Source organism: Protopterus annectens, chromosome 2.part0 (assembly GCF_019279795.1).
Source record: "Protopterus annectens isolate FY-2018-M chromosome 2.part0, PAN1.0, whole genome shotgun sequence".
NCBI classification, from domain to species: domain Eukaryota; kingdom Metazoa; phylum Chordata; order Ceratodontiformes; family Protopteridae; genus Protopterus; species Protopterus annectens.
This window is the reverse complement of record NC_056728.1, coordinates 516,516,454-516,535,713: the sequence shown is the minus strand read 5'-3', so window position 1 is coordinate 516,535,713 and position 19,260 is coordinate 516,516,454. Positions and strand designations below refer to the sequence as shown.

General features: G+C 36.9%; 1 protein-coding gene across 15 annotated transcripts in view; it reads left to right on the top strand.

Moving 5' to 3' along the window:
• Nucleotides 1–19,260, top strand: part of ADGRL3 (adhesion G protein-coupled receptor L3) — a 3,684,852-nt gene that overhangs the window by 3,324,311 nt on the left and 341,281 nt on the right. For all 15 annotated transcript variants that reach the window (XM_044060915.1, XM_044060918.1, XM_044060917.1 and 12 more), the window contains one exon: nt 4,165–4,374. In XM_044060915.1, coding sequence (XP_043916850.1) covers nt 4,165–4,374 — 210 coding nt within the window. The remainder of the gene's footprint in view (nt 1–4,164; nt 4,375–19,260) is intronic.

Sequence of the window (19,260 nt, the reverse complement as noted above, 5' to 3'; positions counted from 1 at the left end):
AACAGCATTGTACCTCTGGCTTGCTTTTTCCAAGAATTTAACAATTTTAGTGTTGTGCATAGCTGATAATATACTGATATTGCTCTTCATAAACAATACTGTTTTATCCTATTTGATTAAAGTGTTTTATTCCTTACTTTGGCGCTTACTGTCTTGAATGCTGGGGTTTGTGCCAGAACTGTCACATCTGCTAGATCATTTCTCAGCCCTTGGAACTGCTACTGCTTAAAATTCCTTTCCAACTTACACTGCGGCTTCCTCCTCTGGCAGGCATTTCAAAATAACCCGTAAATCTTACTTGATGCCTGCTCACTGCTGTGTCTGCCTCTCCATAGCTAAGACTTTGGAGTATCAACACTGAACTGCTTTTTGATATATAATGTTTCTTCCTGTTTTAACTATAAAATCCTTAAAAAATGGTACAACTCTGCAATATGTAAGAATCTGTTACATCTTTAGACTGGCTACTGTGCTTTTTAGTGATTTCCTTCATCTTGTACTTGTATATCCTGTGTATAGTATTCATTGTTTCTATTATTTATGTTGAGTGAATGCTACAAAAACGAATGTTAAGCTTTACCTTGTCAACATGGTTGCTCAAATTTAAACAAATAAAAGACTTTATGTGCATGACATCTCCAAGCCATGGTGTTCTGGATGTTTTTGCTGTTGTTTACACAGCAACTGACAACTAACATGATTCTACAGCTTAGACTTTACTGTTTTTGAAAATGCTTCTCAGCTGAACACGTTTTTTTTTAGTCTTAATAAAACATTAACTTAGAGGAAAGTAGGTTTAATTAGCATGTACTTTATGTGTTTTCTCATTGACCTGAATTCACATTCAGTCAGCACTGTTTCTCTGGTGTCTTTTGTGATGCAAAGGAACTTTCATGGTATATAGCTAGTTTGTAGGAGTTTGTATTGTTTCTGCACAACTCTCTCTTGTCATGTTAAAGAACTCTTCTCACACATAGCTATTCCCTTCTTGCCAGCAGTCCCAGCCAATGAGCCTTTCCCTGATATAAGCACATTCCAGAAGACTGGCTATTCAATGCAGGTGCATTAGTACATCCTGGAGGCCAGCACTGGCAATATTTTCCAGTATTTGAGACCATAACTCGCCCAGGTGGACATCTTCTAAATGGATGTGCAGCCATTTTTTTTTCAACCTGACCATGTATCATATTATGGCTATATGAACACTGGCTTGTATGGGAACAGATCATCTCAGGATTTGGCCTCATGATCAAACCACACCAACATGGGTAAATCCTGATATACCCATGGACAGTTATGGATTATTGCTTAAATATGTACAGATATTGCCTCAGTAAACCTCTTGCCATAAGAAATATAGACAAATCCAAAAATAATGGCGGCAAAGCCACAAAACTAGGGAAAATTTTTAAATATTGCTCTTATAAACTTAGAATGATGCTAGAATAAAAGCTGTTATGCTAGCATGTATTTTCTGAAGGATATAAAGTATGAAATTCAAATATCTACATTATTTGCCTGAAAAGCACAAATTTTATGAGCAATAGACCAAAAATATGAGTCAAAAATCTGGACATTCTGTGAAAATCTGGAGAGTTGAAAGGTATGTCTTAGTTTTATTCTGGCTGATCTTACCTCTCTAGTGAGCTTTGTTTTCTTACATCTAGACTACCTTTAACTCATTAACACGATTGTGGTATGAAATGTAACACCTCCAGCAGCCAACACATATCCTTAGATTGCAGAGACTTTTCTGAAGATTAAACTTAATAAGCATAAGAAAACATGCGCAAATAAGTTGTGATCAATAAAAGCCATTAAATGGTACAACCAGCAACGTTGTCAGTTCAAATTCTTGTTTTCATTAGTAATATTTGCAGTCTTAACATTGGTATTATAATATATTATAATGCACACAAACCCAGAATGATGCTTTCCTGTAAAGCTTCAAACACAAATTGTCATATCTTGGGAACTAAATAACCTAAACATTTCAGAACAGACAAGCTTTCATATGACAGCAAGAAATTCCTCTGTTGAGGACATCTTTTTGAGATATTTAGAGAAACAGGAAAAGTTATGCTTAATTGTATAGTTAACAGTATAAATAGCACTGAATGTCTCTTAAGATGTGCAGCTTATGGTGCAAATACAAATGACAGTTACCTGCAACATCATCTAAAGTTTCACCTATTGCATTGCAATAGTGTATAACTCACTTGAGATTGGAGATAAAAAGTATGTCTGGAAACATCACATGCCTTCATAATAACTAGCAAACAACTAACAATATCTCTAGTATAGCGTACTTATAAGTGGACATTGACAGAGTATTTTTTGTGTTATGGCATGACATTTCATGCCATGCCCCACAGTAACAATGAGATCTCTCTGTTATAAAAATATGAATGTAAATAAGAAAATATTATCCACCACTGGTCATCTTAGATTAACAGTCTCTGTGCAGTTTTGTTTCTTACATCTTCTCCTTTCTAATAGTTTGTAGTATTTAATGCTACATCACTTAGTTACGAACATCAGACACCAAATATATGACTGGATGCCATAAGCAGCTGTGGATGCTAACTGGAAGTATGCAAAAAGGCACTATAGCGTTCGGTGAGTTAACCGCTGCTAAAACCTTACCTGGATGTTCTCTGTGTTGTTAGCCTTGAGTATAATATGTTGCTGTATTCCTTTATTCTTTGTTCATACTCCATCCTTATTACTAACTTATAAAGTAAGTGGATGCTACTCCAACTCCTGGATTTTTAGCTGAAGTGTAAACAACTGTTGGAAGAAGTATACAAGAATATTATTTATTATACCATGATATTGGCCAGCGTGCCCGTTGTCATCGAAGTTATACTAATGGGAAAAGTCCCGTGCGGCCTTTTTTTTTCAGTTACTAATCGTTTTTTAAACACTGTCTCGCTGCATTAACATAGCGAGACACTAAAAAGAAACAGGCATTATACTATGCCATTATTTAAGAAAAGTAACAGTTTCTTTTCTTAAATAATGTCATGATATAAATAAACTTAACCACTTCTGGGTGTGGGTAATGCCTAAATTACGGTTTGTTTGGCGGCTTTGTTTCTCGACCAAACCACGCCAACCGGGCCAACTTTAGCATTAACCACACCCTACCCAGCACATATAGTATATGCATTGCAGGCCTCAAGAGTAGTTCATTACAGTTCATGCAATAGTGCAGGTTTTATCAGCAGCTTTGAATAACATTAACAATGCATCTCTTTTTAACATCTTTTGGAAGCTATATCACTAAGATGAATTCATTTTATGTGTGCATGATTTTAGTAGAGTGTATTACTAGCTGAGTGAATGCATTTCCGGACCATTTTGTAAGCTTTTTTGACATTGGGACATATCAGAGTACTTTGTGCAAATAGCATTTGACAAAGGTGACTTCTTGTTGACTGACCAGGGCTACTTTTCCATGTAGACAATGTATTATGTTTAATGTTTCTGATTTACTATTTATTGTCTATACATTTGAGTTGATTATTCAAGTCAGAGAGCCTGGCACCCTTTAATCAGATTAGTGGAGCAGCCTGGCACCCTTTAATCAGATTAGCGGAGCAGCCTGGTACCCTTTAATCAGATTAGCGGTGCAGCCTGGTACCCTTTAATCAGATTAGTGGAGCAGCCTGGTACCCTTTAAACAGATTAGTGGAGTAGCCTGGCACCCTTTAAACAGATTAGTGGAGCAGCCTGGTACCCTTTAATCAGATTAGTGGAGCAGCCTGGTACCCTTTAAACAGATTAGTGGAGCAGCCTTGTACCCTTTAATCAGATTTGTGGAGCAGCCTGGTACCCTTTAATCCGATTAGTGGAGCAGCCTGGCACCCTTTAATCAGATTTGTGGAGCAGCCTGGTACCCTTTAATCAGATTAGTGGAGCAGGCTGGTACCCCTTAATCAGATTTGTGGAGCAGGCTGTTCCTTGTGTGGAATTATTTGCAGTTTGGAAAAAATGAACATGATTTACACAATTTTCAGTTTGGAGCTGATTTGCTACCTGTTTCTTGCATTGTCAGGAACTTTCACATTCCACCATTGGTAAGCTATGTTGTCTGTAAAATTCAGAATAGCTCTTCTAACACAAGACCAAATACTGATTACTTCTTTGCTTTTTTTTCAGCATCTGGATACTGTTCATGATCTTTTGCTGGATGTAATCACTTGGGTTGGTATCCTGCTGTCTCTTGTCTGCCTTTTGATCTGCATCTTCACATTTTGTTTCTTCCGTGGCCTGCAGAGTGACCGAAACACCATCCACAAAAACCTATGCATCAGCCTTTTCATTGCAGAACTGTTGTTCCTCATTGGGATCAATCAAACAAAACCACAGGTAACATGTCAATAAGATCTGGAATGTATCTGTCGAGGTTAATTACAATATTTTATTTAGCCAAGTATGAAGTGGTACCTGTTAATTTCTGTACCCCTTGAGATCTTTGCATTGCATGCATTTCCATAACAGAATATATGGCATATGCTCTGAGGTATGGGTTCACTGAGTAAATCTAAAGACTCCTCCATTTTCTGAAAGGGTTCATTTTTTCCCCCAAATTTCATTTGCCTGCTTCAGGGGTGATAGGGTTGCTGCTGCTGGTCTTGTCTGTAAATATGGCAGTTGCTGAGATTGGCTCTTATGGGTAGGAATAAGTATCCCTTGATGAGTGGTGCCAATGACTGGGGATGGAGGGGGGGTGGGGGTTGCGCAACATAGTTTTACATGATGGTAGTTCTCAATGCTTATGCATTACGGGGGGGGGGGTACACTAAGAAATTTATCTGGCACTCGGGCCATCCACTGCCAGATATGCCGTACCAAATATCAGTTGTCATTATTTCATTCCATTCCTCAGTGTAGCATTCCATATGATTATTCCTCAGTATGCAGAAAGCATAACTTTTCCTGTTTCTCTAAATATCTCAAAAAGATGTCCTCAACAGAGGAATTTCTTGCTGTCATATGAAAGCTTGTCTGTTCTGAAATGTTTAGGTTATTTAGTTCCCAAGATATGACAATTTGTGTTTGAAGCTTTACAGGAAAGCATCATTCTGGGTTTGTGTGCATTATAATATATTATAATACCAATGTTAAGACTGCAACTATAACCCTGATAACACCTGCAGGCACTCCCTTATGTGCAGACAAAAAGGAAGGATGGCACGTTGTGCTTATTCTTGCAACAAATCTTTTGCTACAAATGGAGCCTGCTGCCCAGAATTTTGTAGATGGCATCTCTAAATCATTTCAGTAGGAAGAAGGAGAACATGCTGAACAAACATTTTATGTTGTCTTTCATGCATTGATTTCCCCAGGCAGAATATTTTGAGTACATTGTATAATCAACATTTATATAAATGCATTAAGTTCACATTAGATTCAAGATGTAAAAAGAGAAGAGAGACTAAGAGAAAGAAAAAAATACAATTACATCTTTACAGATTACCAAGCATTTATAAAACAGTAACAGGAATTCTTCTGCTGACTTTAAGAAAGGTTTTCATTGGGCAGTAGCATTGTGATGAACCAAGAAGATTAAGGAACTATTAATCATTGCTACTGAAACATGCAGTAGTAGGTCTCCCTTTTTTCATCTTTGTTTCAGATTATTCATTGAAACTATACCACAAAGGCTTAGTCACTAGACAGTCTGTGTTTCAGCGGTCATGTACATTTAGTGATTTTCTTGTGAATAATAGACCCTAGTTGTGATGGTCTCTTTTCATAGTTTTTTACGTATCTGAATTACAAATGTTTTGCAGTTTGTTGTCCATTTTTTATTTATAACAAGGAAATTTATTGAATTTGTTATAGCGGAATAAAATGTCTTTTCTGGTCGGGAAACCTTTGGCCGTGAATTTGAGAGTAAACATTGTCTAACTTCTTTCATAAGCAGATAGAGTTGGTACCTGTGGAAAACAGTATGATGCTACTACACCCTGTAACAGGAAACTTTTATCAGTGGTGTTCCTTTATGAATCTGTCTTTTAACAGCTAGATCTTTGCAGAGGTTTCACCCTTTAGTCATTTGGTGTGAGTGTGTGTGGGGGGCTGAATAACCAACATTTTAAGACTGAATCTTCAGTTTCATTAGAAAATTTGTAATAAATAACTCCACGAGTACACCCTGTTCTTTCAGGGCAGAAGGTTCATTCCACTTTTCCATTGTACCCTTCCTTCTACAAATGTATGTTTTATAGTGGGAGGCAGAATAATAGAATTCTGGATCACTTCAACTTCATCAGACATGCAAAAGTAAAGCAGAATGATGACTATTCAGACAAAAAACACATCTGATACCTCAAGGAGCATAAGAATCTTTATTAGCAGATTGCTGTAGTGAAACACCCAAAAAGTTCTCACTTTTTAGATCTGCATTTCTCCCTTTTGGACTGCAAGCTGATTCCAAGGGATTCCGAGGCATTCTTGGAGATCCTGGCTCATACTGTAATGTCTTAGACTGAAACACATTTGTACATACCGCTGCAGAGACAACTGTCTTCTTCAAACCCAGCTACAAGATCCTGTGTGGTAGCATTCAGGAATAATAAGCTTCCTTGTAGAATCCTTGGAACTTACAATCAATAAAAAAATATATTTTTTCCCCACAGTAAGTAAAACATGCTTCTTGGAGCTGTTTTTGATACTTTGCAAAATATTTTTGTGATCATGATCATAGTCTAATTCAGGTAAGGATAGAGAAAGCAGTGACTTTATCAGGTAGTGATGAGTCTCATACCTCTCAACTGTCAAGATTTACACAGAATGTCCAGATTATTTTTGGTCTGTTCCTCATAAAATTTTGTTTTTCTGGCAAATCCCTGGCAAATCATCGAGGATTGATGTAAGCAAATAATGATAGACATTTCAGTTTCAAATTTCATACCTCTCAGAAAATCCATGTTAATGTAAAGCCTGTTATTCTATGAACTTTCTAACTTTGTAAGAGCAATATGTAAAATTTGACTCTATTTTTAGGCCTTTCTTCCCCTGTTATTTCTGGCTTTGTTGAGAGGTATGGTGACGATCTCAGTCTTTTTGGGCAGCAAGGATTTTTTGAACCATTCTGGCCAGTAAATTGATGGTACAGAAAGTCAGAAACACAGCAAAAAGTTTAGCATTGCCTGGGGAATCATTAAGATCAATCAGAAGATCCTCAGAGAAATTAAAATTTCACTGTGCCCTTCTTTATTTATTTTCTTGTTTGTTAAGCAAGGTAATGGAGTGATCCAATGATATCAAATTCAGCCACAGCCTCGCATGCTAATTAAAACATGTCTGCTACCCAGATAGTCGAAGATTGATTAGTGGCTTGTGCACATAAGGAGCCAGTTGTGGGAGGGGCTGGCAGTAAGCAGCCAACAGTTTTCCTTTCCTGGGGTGAGGTACACACCTAGCCTTACTCTACTGACACCCAGTGGAAGCTAGATGTACTGTTGACCAAGATAGGGTTATGATGTACTACTGTACAAGTGATGCTGTCTAGGTCGAGTAAAGCTGTGCAAAGCCCGGATTTCAAATGTCAGAATGTCGAATACCGACATTACTGACTGTCCAAACTTGCCCCCTCCTTCCAGACCCATGTTAGTACTTGATCCTGAATCCAGAACAGTTGGGACTTTGGACATTTAAAATAGTTTTCAGGCTTGTTGGTATTTGGGATTCTGACATTCAGGGAAAGGTTTCAGTGAATACTTGACTCAACCTTTTTTTTTTCCTCAAAAAGTTTTATTTCTTCAAATTTAACAAATATCTTAATTAAGTTATTATTTTTTTTTTATATAAGTTGAACAAACAATAATAGAATAATAAAGAAAAGCAAAAGAAGAATATACATTATTTACATTTGGCCTGAAATTGCAGCTGTAAAAGTAACTAATTTGATACAAGATATATGATCATTAGACTTGTTTTTTTTTTTTTTTTCAAGAGGAGTCCGAGTTCATATTTAGAGTCTCTATAAGGAATAAAATCTTTCTGCATGGATTGTTACTCCATAGATTAGGGAAAATCCTCTGTTCTTTAATTTTAATTTCTATCAATGCTGTTTCATTCAACAATATTAAGAAATCTTCAAAGGAAGTAGGAGTGTTGGACTTCCATTTCCTGGAGATGCATTTTCTAGCAACTGCTAGTATTGTTCATAGTATATATAGATTGTTTTTCTTCATTTCTGTTTTTTCATTTACATTCAACAAAATTAGAGTCTTAGATAATCCAAATGAGTCTATAAATATAGCTTGTAAAAAATTATTAATGTCTTCCCAATATTTCTTGATAAGAGTACAATTATAAAAGATATGTACATGATCTGTATTATATATTTGTGAACATCTCCAACATGTAATGTTATTGGAGGAGGTTAATTTACCTAGCTTGTTAGCTGTATAAACAGCTCTATGCAGAAATTTCCATGTATATAATTTAATGGAGAGCAATAAGTTAGTTTTACTCTCCAAATATAGACTTCTCAATTGTCCTTTTTTTATGAAATTCCAGAATTTCTGTTGAAGTTTAACTTTATAGATGACTAACATCGTATATAGTTTTGAAGTAACATTCTGCAAATTATGATTGTTATAAATGATTTCATTTAGATAATTTATAAATTTAGGTCTATCCTTGAAAGAAGAGTTATTAATTATTCTGCATAAATCTTGTGAATATGTCAAAATAATTTGAAGCACTAACCAATCAGATGACAGCAAATCATATGTAGCTATTGTGTTGAATATCTGAAACTTTTTGATTATTAACACAATGCTGCCAGCAACTACATTTTTTTGTTTCTCATATGTTGAAGACATTACTGTGTATCTTATTAAAAAATATATTTGTTATGCTAACAGGTGTTAATAATTCTAACCATAGTTTGATATCTATGTTTGCATTAATACATTTTCTAAAAGTTTAATATAGAATTTTTGTATTAATAAATTTCCTAAAACAGTTGAATATAGAATTTATAAAATTTAATTAGAAGGCTTTAGCAGACTGTATTGTATACTGATACACAAAATATGACATAATTTGTTAGATTGATCATACAGCATATCATTTTTTAATATGGGGTTTTCACTTAAAAGAGTGATAGAATGTAATGATTTCCAACTAGATGAGTAATTTGGATCTATCCAGTTTATGATCATTTGAAAAATAAAGGCTTTAATATAAGTTTCTACATCCAGAAAGTTGATCCCTCCCAGTTCCCATGGTCTGATATGGTGAGTAAAGGCTACTCTATTTCTTTTTGGATACCAAAGGAATCTTAATAAAAGTGAATATATGTTTTTCAAGAGATGTTTATCTGATATCATAGAAATAGCTTTAGCTATGTATAGCATTTTTGGGAGTAGTATCATCTTTATTAATTGCAGTCTGTCTTCGAAAGTTATAAATATTTTATTCCATTTTACTACTCGAGTGTTCATAGTACTTATAATGTTATTATAGTTTGTAGTTATCGTTTCTTCTATATTTTTACACAAAGTAATGCCTAAATAGTTTAAAGTGGATACTTGTTTACCAATTATAAGATCTCCATCTATTAGAAGTTCTTTACTTTTGTTTAGTACTATGTAGTTAGACTTAATTTTATTAAAATGAAGACCTGAGGTTAAATAGAATATCTCAACCTGTTTATTCAATTCTTTTAGAGATTTTTTTGAATTAAAGTAAGAAGGATATCATCTGTAAAAATCATTATCTTAGAATCATATTGACCATATATATATATTAATACCTTTTATTTTAGAATTATGACGTATTGAGGTAGCAAATAATTCCATAGGTAATGCACATAAAATGGGAGACATAGGACATCTTTGCCTTTTACATTTGGTTATAGTTATGGCTTCAGAGGTAAATGGTCCTAATTTCACATATGCTATATTATTTTTATAAATATTTTTTATCAAAGATACAAAGGAGGGAGGAAAATCATTGAGCTCTAACACTTTAAATAAATAATCCCATTTTAAGGAATCAAAGGCTTTTTTTATGTCTAGTGCAATCAGTAAAGCTTCTTGATTTTCTTTGTTTAAGATGTCAATAAGAGTTAAAATCCTTTGTATATTGTCATATGTGTGTCTGTTGTGTATAAAACCAGTTTGATCTTCATGTACACTATGGAATAAAAATCTTTTGAGTCTAGTAACTAGAATGGACATAAACATTTTATAGTCATTATTAAGAAGAGATATTGGTCTGTAAGAACTGCAGTGTGTAGGATCTTTATTTTCTTTTTTAATGGGAGTGATTAAAGAGTATCTCCAAGATGGTGGTATTAATGTTTTTGTTTGAACTTTAATTGTTGTATGTAAAAGAGAAGTTATGGATGTCGGAAAAAGTTTATATAATTGTATGATAATACCATCTATCCCAGGGGATTTATTACACTTACTTTCTTTTATTTTTTCAGTAATTTCATTATGTGAGATTTGTTTTTGAAGATTCAGTTTTAAATCTTCGGATATTTTCTTAATTTCAGTTCAATTTGTTTCTAAGTACAAAAGATTAGTTTAAGTATCATCAATTTTGTAATGTTCAGAATAATAATATTTAAAAGCATCAAGAATGTCACTTATATCTGATACTGTCTTATTTTTCCCCTCATGTAGAATATTATTAGTATTATTTGTTTTGGACTGCATTTTGATTCTCTTAGCTAAATTATGCATATGTCTAGGGGTTGTGGCGTAAAAAATTAAATTTTAATTTTTCTAATGCTAGATTGGTTTTATGAGATAGGATTTCATTATGTCTTTTATTTAGTTCATCTGTTGTATTTTTATCATTGGAAAGATTTGTATTCTTATTGGATTTAATAACTATTAGTTGAGTTTGTATATTATGTAATTTAGATTCCCACTCCTTTGATTTATTTTTAAACCAAGTGAAGGTTTTACCTCATATGTAAGCTTTCAAGGAATCCCATATCATTGCTATATTAATCTGTTCAGTATAATTGGCATCCATAAAGAATTGTAATTCTGATATTAGCCAAGGTTTAAATTCTTTCATTTTTATGATATATGCTGGAATCCTTGTCATATATGTAAGTTTTCAAAATCTACTTGTAGTTTAAGAATAAGAGAATTATGGTCTGATAAAAGACAAGAAATTATTGTGAAAGTAGATATTTTCGTATTTAAATCTTGAGATACATAAATTTTGTCTATTCTAGTTTGAGTACCACATCTGTGATCTTGATGGGAAAATACTAATGAATTGTTTTCTATAGCACTAAATGTATCAGTTAAATTAAAGTTATCTATCCATTTCTTGAAAAATGTTGCTGTGGCAGTAAGATGAAGAGGCCTCTTATTGGTAGTATCAGAACCCCATGCCTGGAAACCAGTATAGATTTACTAATGTCCATACTCTATTATTAAATTTCATTATAACAAAAGCCATAAGACCTTCTTTATCTACGTAATTATATATAATTTGAGGGTTAGTAATATTTTTTTTCAAAAAATTATTCCTCCTCTAGCTTTTGTTTTGTAAGATGAGTGAGATAGCATTAAATATCCGTTTGGCATCCATGAATATTTGTCATTTGTTTAAAAGTGAGTTTCTTGAAGGAAGACCAGTTGTGCTTTGTTTAGTTTTAAATATCTTAATAAGTTTGATCTTTTCTTTGGGTTGTTTAAACCATTAGTGTTTAAAGAAAGTAATGTAAAATCCATTTTTTTATTTAGTTAGAAATAGAAATTATTCATAGATATTCATTAATAAACTTCAGAACTTCTCCATAATAGTGATATTGAGAGCAATTTCCATTATTTCTATATATTACTATCAAATTGGATTTTTTTATTAGCATACCTACGTTAGATTTTTGTTCAGGCCTATAACAAATAAAAAAGTTTAGCATATAAAATTTAACGTTTAACAAAATAACTCTATAAGTTAGCAATTTCCCTATCATACATGGAATGTTAAACATTCCTAATCTGATAGATAGTATAATAGCTATCAGATTGTCCCTTATACCTCGACAAAATAATTCTCTTTGAGCTCCACATCCATTTTAAAGGAGATAATTTCATCATGAATGATGATATATAATATTCATTTATATTTATTAGACATTTATTTTAATAAATTGACTAAATTGTATTATGAACATTTTGTTTATATATTTTTCTTTATCATGTCACATATAAATAAAAGAAAACGTAAAAAAAAATAAAAATTAAAATAAGAGATTTGTCTTTATAAGGTTAAAAAGACTATAGGTGTAACTTGACTGAAAAATGATAAGACTTTTTCAATCAAAGCAATATAAACGCTACTTATACTAATCACTACTGTAGAAGTCAGTGTTATAATTATCTCACACTATTTATGACAATTAGATAGATACAATGAAATTACCTGTTATAAAATAACTAGTATGTCAGTGGGTTTAAGAAAATGTCATTTTCTTCAATATATTTACTCTATCATACAATTGATTTTATAATAAGATATTTAAACTCTAATTAATCATTAAAATATATTACCAATATGTTACAATCCTTAAGAAAGTCACTCGATATATAAGAGTAAAATATAGATTTCATTAGCCATGTCATGAAATGTGTTTTTTAATTCTGAGAATTAATATGGATAATCAGAAAAGAAAAATAACTAAGCTTTAATTTTCATTTCCAGTTATACATTAGTAAATATATGAAGTTGTTTAAGACATACATAAGTAACAGGATTTGTAGCTATCTCTATGCATAATCATTAATCAGAAGTATATTGAAGTAGAATGTGACAACATATTTTTATGAAAGGAGAATTGTTATTACAGATTATAAAATAAAATCAGGTAGAATTACTATCATTCACAACCACGTAATGAAAGAAATCTCGACCAATTCAATAAAATAGGGGAATGATAGTGTAGAACAGTAATATATTCTAAATACTGGATTTATAAATCTAGAGGTCTGCTAGAACTGCAAAATCAATGTCAGCATATATTTAACTAAGAACTTAAAGACCAAATCCCACACGTATATCACCATTTAGTGTCTTTAAATATTAAATCATCACAATAAAATTACCAGAACTCACGTCTTCTAATGAATTAATCAAATATGAGTCACAATCTGAACAATTGAGGAACATAAGAGAGACCAATAATTAGTAAATAAAATTATAATTCTTTACTTACTACATGTATATAATGGGGCTGCGGGAATAAAACCTTACATTTCTGGATCAAAATTCATTTACAAATCTTTAAACCTCTGAGTTATTTACTATACAGATCTAATATCTCAACACAACTAAATTGATCCATTTGACACTTTTGTCTGCTTTTTGATTATATTTGCTAAAAGTATGTACACAGTATAAAATATACCTTTAAATAACTAGTGAGTTAAAGACTAAAGCGATGACATTTTAATATATTTACTTACCCATGTCTTTATTTCTGTAATTACTATTGAACTAATAAGCATATTTAATTATATGAACACGTTGTTACTTTTTTCTCCCCTTTCTCCCTCCCTTCATCATTCATTATTTATCTTCCCCAGTAAATCATTTTTGTAAATATATTTTACAGTTTCCCCTTACAGTGTATTGAAGAACACTATAACTGTCAGTTGTATGATATTCACACATATTTTTTATATAAGATGGACTTTCCCAACTTCTGTTCTTTATAAATCATTATTTACCATTTGCAAGTAGGAGCGTAATCCATCGACCTTATACAAGGGTATAGAAGTGATAGTAATGTATTTACTTTATAGTATATGGTATATTTACTATAGTAACTGTGTGTATAAATCAGCAATGTATATTAGTAAAACGTCTCTTTACAATATTGTTTGTTATATAGTTTTCCTACGGAGGGTATAAGTGCTGTGTGATTCTGCTCACTTTTGCTATTACAATTATAAACATGCTCTGTATTTTCATCTCAGATACCGTTCTAATGAATGACTCTCCCTGATCATGTAATGCCTCTACTTCACTTGAATACTAAAAAGCAAAAGGAAATTAGGGCATTCAATATCTTTCTAAGATATTTTCTGTTAACGTAACAAGACGGTAGTGCGTTTTACTATTTATTTGTCTTGTAACTAACTTGTCTCTTTAGACCCTTTCTAAAGCCAATGTGTAGAGCATCACTTCCTCTGTCTGTCATAACCTATACGCATTTACATAATAGGTAACTCAGGAGAATCCCGAGCACAACAAAATTCATCAGTAACCTAGAAGCTTAGCTACAGAGCTGCGAGGTGAGTGAAATTTTCTCTAAGGCTTGCGAGTCATCTCGCGTATGTAATGATCTGATGTTGTAAATTTTTATTCATCCCTTACTGATAGGACTTTGGTGCCATCCTCGGAACCGACACAGCCGTTTCCAAGCTCGCACCAACCAAAAACTCTCAGCTAAGACCTACCCATAATGCCCTCTCATAGTTACTCTAGATCTCATTTGCCGTGTTTCTCGTCAGACGTGCCTAGCCATCTCTCTCAAAGCTAAGTGGAAATTTGTGATTTTTTTGCATAGTTTCTCTTCAAACTTTGTAATTTTTTAGTCAGTTTAGCCTTTTCTTACTATCACCTATAACCTGCTTCTATTTCCTACCCTCTACCTTTGGTAGTTAAATCTCTACCAGTGTTGGTACTGTCCCTCTCTCCTGCCTTTGGTAGGCCTTTCTTTACCACTTGTGGTATTTTTAAATACCATCATTGGTATTCTCTCCTTTCTTTCCCTTGTTGTTGTTTTTTCCTTTAGAATAGTCCTTTGTTGCCTGTACTATGTCAGACAAAGTTAAGTTGGGATTTATGCAGTGTGACAAGTGTGAGCATAAGATGCCCAACTCGGACGGCCACGCTCAGTGCATTTACTGTTTGGGCATGGACCATATAAATGCTAATTGTGACATTTGTTCTATTTTTAGCAAGCACACTCTAGCAGTGTGTAAAAACAAACTAATTCTGAAAGGTTTAATCAAATTGCCTTTTTTGGAGGCTCTATCTGAGTCGGAGGTCTCACCGCCTCCTAAGACCAAGAAACACAAGGAAAAACGGAGTCACTTGGTTCCTGCATCTCCATCAGTTATGGAACTGAGTCAGCTCCGTGCTTTTCCATTGCCCTCGGTGCAGACCGCTTTGGCACCAGGCCCTGTGTCTTCTCCCCTGGTGCCGTATCTGATGTTGACTCTTGTTTCAGTTCCAGCCTCAGCCCCACCAACTTAGGTGCCATCCTTGGTTCCGACACTGGCTTTCACGACCATATCTGCTTCGGCACCATCCCCGACCATGGTGCCGACAGCTTCTTCAGCTCCACAGACTATGACCTTGCTGCCTAAAGTTGAATATCTCCCCAAGAACCAGATACTGTCCAATGCACGACCCTTTTTTGGGGCATCGGTTTAGCCCCTTTCTTGAAAGACCTAATTCTCTTTCAGCAGCCTCCTTTAGATCCACCAGGAGTCTTTCTGAACTAGATGTAGTGCGGGTTGTGGACCAGCTTCTGGCAGCTAGGGGATAGCCCACTCCAGCTAGACCTTCTGTACCCTTTGGCTCGGAATCCTTCACATCATATTCTCCTGTTTATTCTCGTCTGGCCTCTAACCAGGCCCCAGAGATCTCAGTACCGATGTCCACCCTGGTGCATACTGTCTCGGCCCTGACTGCGGATTTTTCCAAGTTGGCACCGACCACCCTTGCTGCATTGGTTCTATTGGAGCCAGTGCACTCTCGGAGCAGTTTTGGACTGTCGGCACCTTGGTACCTAGCCCGGTGCCTATTTATTTCAATGGCCCCATCTATGTCCACAGCTCCAACAGCTTCCAGTCCTCTCAGAGCTCCTCACCTGGAGGTGGGCTCCTCAGGGTGGGGCGTGACTCCGGTTCTGAGGTTGTCCTTCCTGGTTCTAGGCACCCCTCCCTCCTCGGGCGGGCCTGCATTCCAGGTGATGGAGAGAGTTCTTATCTCCACAGGCTCGCAGTCAGCATCAATGACATTGGCACCAGAACCCCCCTCTAGCATGCAACTGTCCCAACCTCCTACTTTCGAGATCCCGGGCACAGGAGCCGCAAGACCTCCTTTTGAAGGGAACCCTTTCTCTGGAGTCCTCCTCAGAAGATCCCACTGGGGAGCCACCCCAGAAGAAATGGTGCAAGAGGAAGCACCTTGATTCTCCTGAGGAATCTATCACTGAGGACACCGATTGCAATGAGGGGAAAGGGTCCAAACGGTCTCCCCCAGATGATGTCTCATTTTTAGACATTCTCGAAATCCTCAAGCAGTGGGGAGACTGGAAGTCCTCTAACCCTTCTTCTGAGGAATAGATGTTTTTGCAGGCCTTCCGTGCCTGGCCATCTATTTCCTGGGTGACCCCACCTACAGATGAGCTTATTAAGCTGATCGTGCAGTGTGCCTAGAAGACCCCTAGATAGCATAGAACCTGTCCCCTGGAGGCCGGACAAAATTCTATCCACCCCTGAAGACCAGTCCAACTGGTCCAAGCAGTTGAAGGTTGATTCCATGGTTGTGGTGGCAGCCACCAAGAGGGAACTAGCAGAAGATAGTTCTACTGTCCATCTTCCGAACAGGGAGTATCGGGCCATGGACAGACTAGGGAAGCAGACCTATGCTTCAGCGACCTTTGTCATTCGGTCACTGAACTATCTGGCACACTTCACTCGCCTCCAAAGAGACCTAATCTCTGAAATGTCTTCCTCTTTGGCAGGGGTACTGCCTGATGAGGTGCGTGACACTGTTGCCTCGCAGCTAGCTACCCTTGAATCTGTCTTGAACTCCTTGATGCGTTTGATATCTCACACCACCAAGGAGGCAGCTAAAGCTGCCACATCAGGCATTGTCATGAGATGCCATGCTTGGATGCATTTGTGTGATTTTGCAGACTCCTTTAAATCTTCCTTCGTCAATGCGCCTGTCAATGAATCTGCACGTTTTGGTCCCAAAGTACGAGACACACTAGCACAAAGTGAGAAAGACGGAAAGACCTTGTCTGCTGTGGGCATATGTTTTTCCACCCACAGAGGTCCTACTCCAGGAACCAGAGGGGAGGAAAATTGTGGTTCAAGAAATCGTAACACTTGTGAGCAATCCCCCCGGGGCAGAGGGAGCAACTCATCTGGAAGATGCCCCTTTTGGGGTAGAAGGGGTCCGTGTAACCAGGGCACTAGAGATTAGTTCTCTGGCTGACCCTACCAGCGCTCCTGAGCAATGGCCCATTTGCTTTCCTCTGGAAGCAGTCGGGGTCATTTTTCACTGCACCTACCAGCCTGGCACCTTATTACTACCGATGTTTGGGTGCAGAGAATAATATACAGAGGCTACCAAATACCATTCAATTTAAATCCCGGACCCGTCAAACGACTCCCCAATGTGCCACCCAGTCAGAGGGAGGTAGCAGCCATAGAAATAGAAAAGCTGCTAAGAAAAAGAGTCATCCAACCAGTCCCACCAGACCAGAGAGGATCTGGGTTTTACTCGAGGTTCTTTTTAGTGCCAAAAAATACAGGGGACTGGAGACCAATCCTGGATCTCAGCCTAATGAACAAATTTATCAAAGCTCAAAAATTAAGGATGGTCACGGTACAGTCCATTCTCCCCTTTTTAGGGAGGGACAACTGGATGTGCTCTATAGACCTCCAGGACACATATTACCACATAAAGATGGATCACCGCTCCCGGAGATTTCTCCGCTTCTGGCTGAGAGACAATCACTGCCAGTTCAGGGCACTGCCATTCGGTCTCTCGACAGCCCCCCGAGTGTTCACCAAATGTATGGCAGTTGTAGTAGCTCATCTTCGACTACAAGGATTCCAGGTGTTTCTGTATCTAGACAATTGGCTCCTTACCACTCCAACCAGGAATCTTCTAATCTGCAGCCTCTCGTACACTCAAGGCCTCGATCTCTGCTTGGGGATTACAATCAACAAGGACAAATCTCCAATGTCCCCAACAAAAACACTGGAATTCATTGGAGCAGTTTTTGACACAACATCCTGTCAAGCTTCCCTCCCTCCTCACAGGCTTTTGAAAATAAGATACCAAATCCAAGCCCTTCTTTCACAGACCTTGGTACCAGCACACGTTGTACTGCAACTCTTAGGCTCCGTGGCAGCTGCCTTTACTCTAGTACCACTGGTGAGGTTGCACATGAGAATACTACAGTGGCTCCTTTCTTCACAATGGTTGATCTTAACTCACCCACTCGACCACATGATACGTCTTACAAACCTTTGCAAGGAAGAAATGCTATGATGGATGAAGTCAGAATCGAATCTTTGGTGTCCACCGTTTTGTCTCCCCCAGGCCACAGCCACTGTGACCATGGATGCTTCCCTGTTAGGGTAGGGGGGAGGGCATTTCCAGGGAAAGATGGCCCAAGGCACTTGGTCCCCCATGGAGGCCAGTTTGCACATAAATGTCCTGGAACTGAGGACAGTTCTCTTAGCATTGCAAGCGTTCCATACATCCCTCCCTTCTGGGACCATTGCAGTTCATTCGGACAACACGTCAGTTGTCTGGTATATCAACAAGCAAGGCAGAACCAGGTCTTACCTCCTGTGTCAGGAAGCCATGAGGATTTGGCATTGGGCGATAGCTTCCAACCGCTTTCTTATAGCAGTGCACATTCCCGGGAGTTCCAACTTTATTGCGGACAATCTGAGCAGGAACATCCTGATGCCTCATGAATGGTCCCTCAATCCTGTAATAGCAGATTGGATTTTCCACCGCTGGGGCAAGCCTTGCTGTGATCTGTTTGCTTCCCCCTTAAACGACAAATGCAGAAGCTACTTTGCCCTGATCCCTCTCGGGGGGAACCCCCGAGGGAAGCTCTAACACCCAGTTGGCCCCCAGGTCTACTGTATACCTTTCCCTCATTTCCCCTCATCCCAAAAAAGGTTGAGAAGCAAAGTGAGCCTCATTGCTCCGTCAGGTCTGGTTCCCATTCCTATGGCCTCATCTGATTCACAGCCCGTGGATCCTGGATCATTCTGAAGGTCTGCTATCTCATCCTCAGGGACTGATTCATCCCATTCTCCACAGCCTCAAGCTCATAGTTTGGTTCCTCCACTTCCAATGATTGCCAGGCTGCCTGATATCTCGTCTCCCATCCGTGAAATCTTCTGGCTTCACACAAACCTTCCACCAAGAAAATTTATTCTAGTAAATGGACTAGGTTCTCTGTCTGGGCCAAAGATCAGAACTTTGATCCTT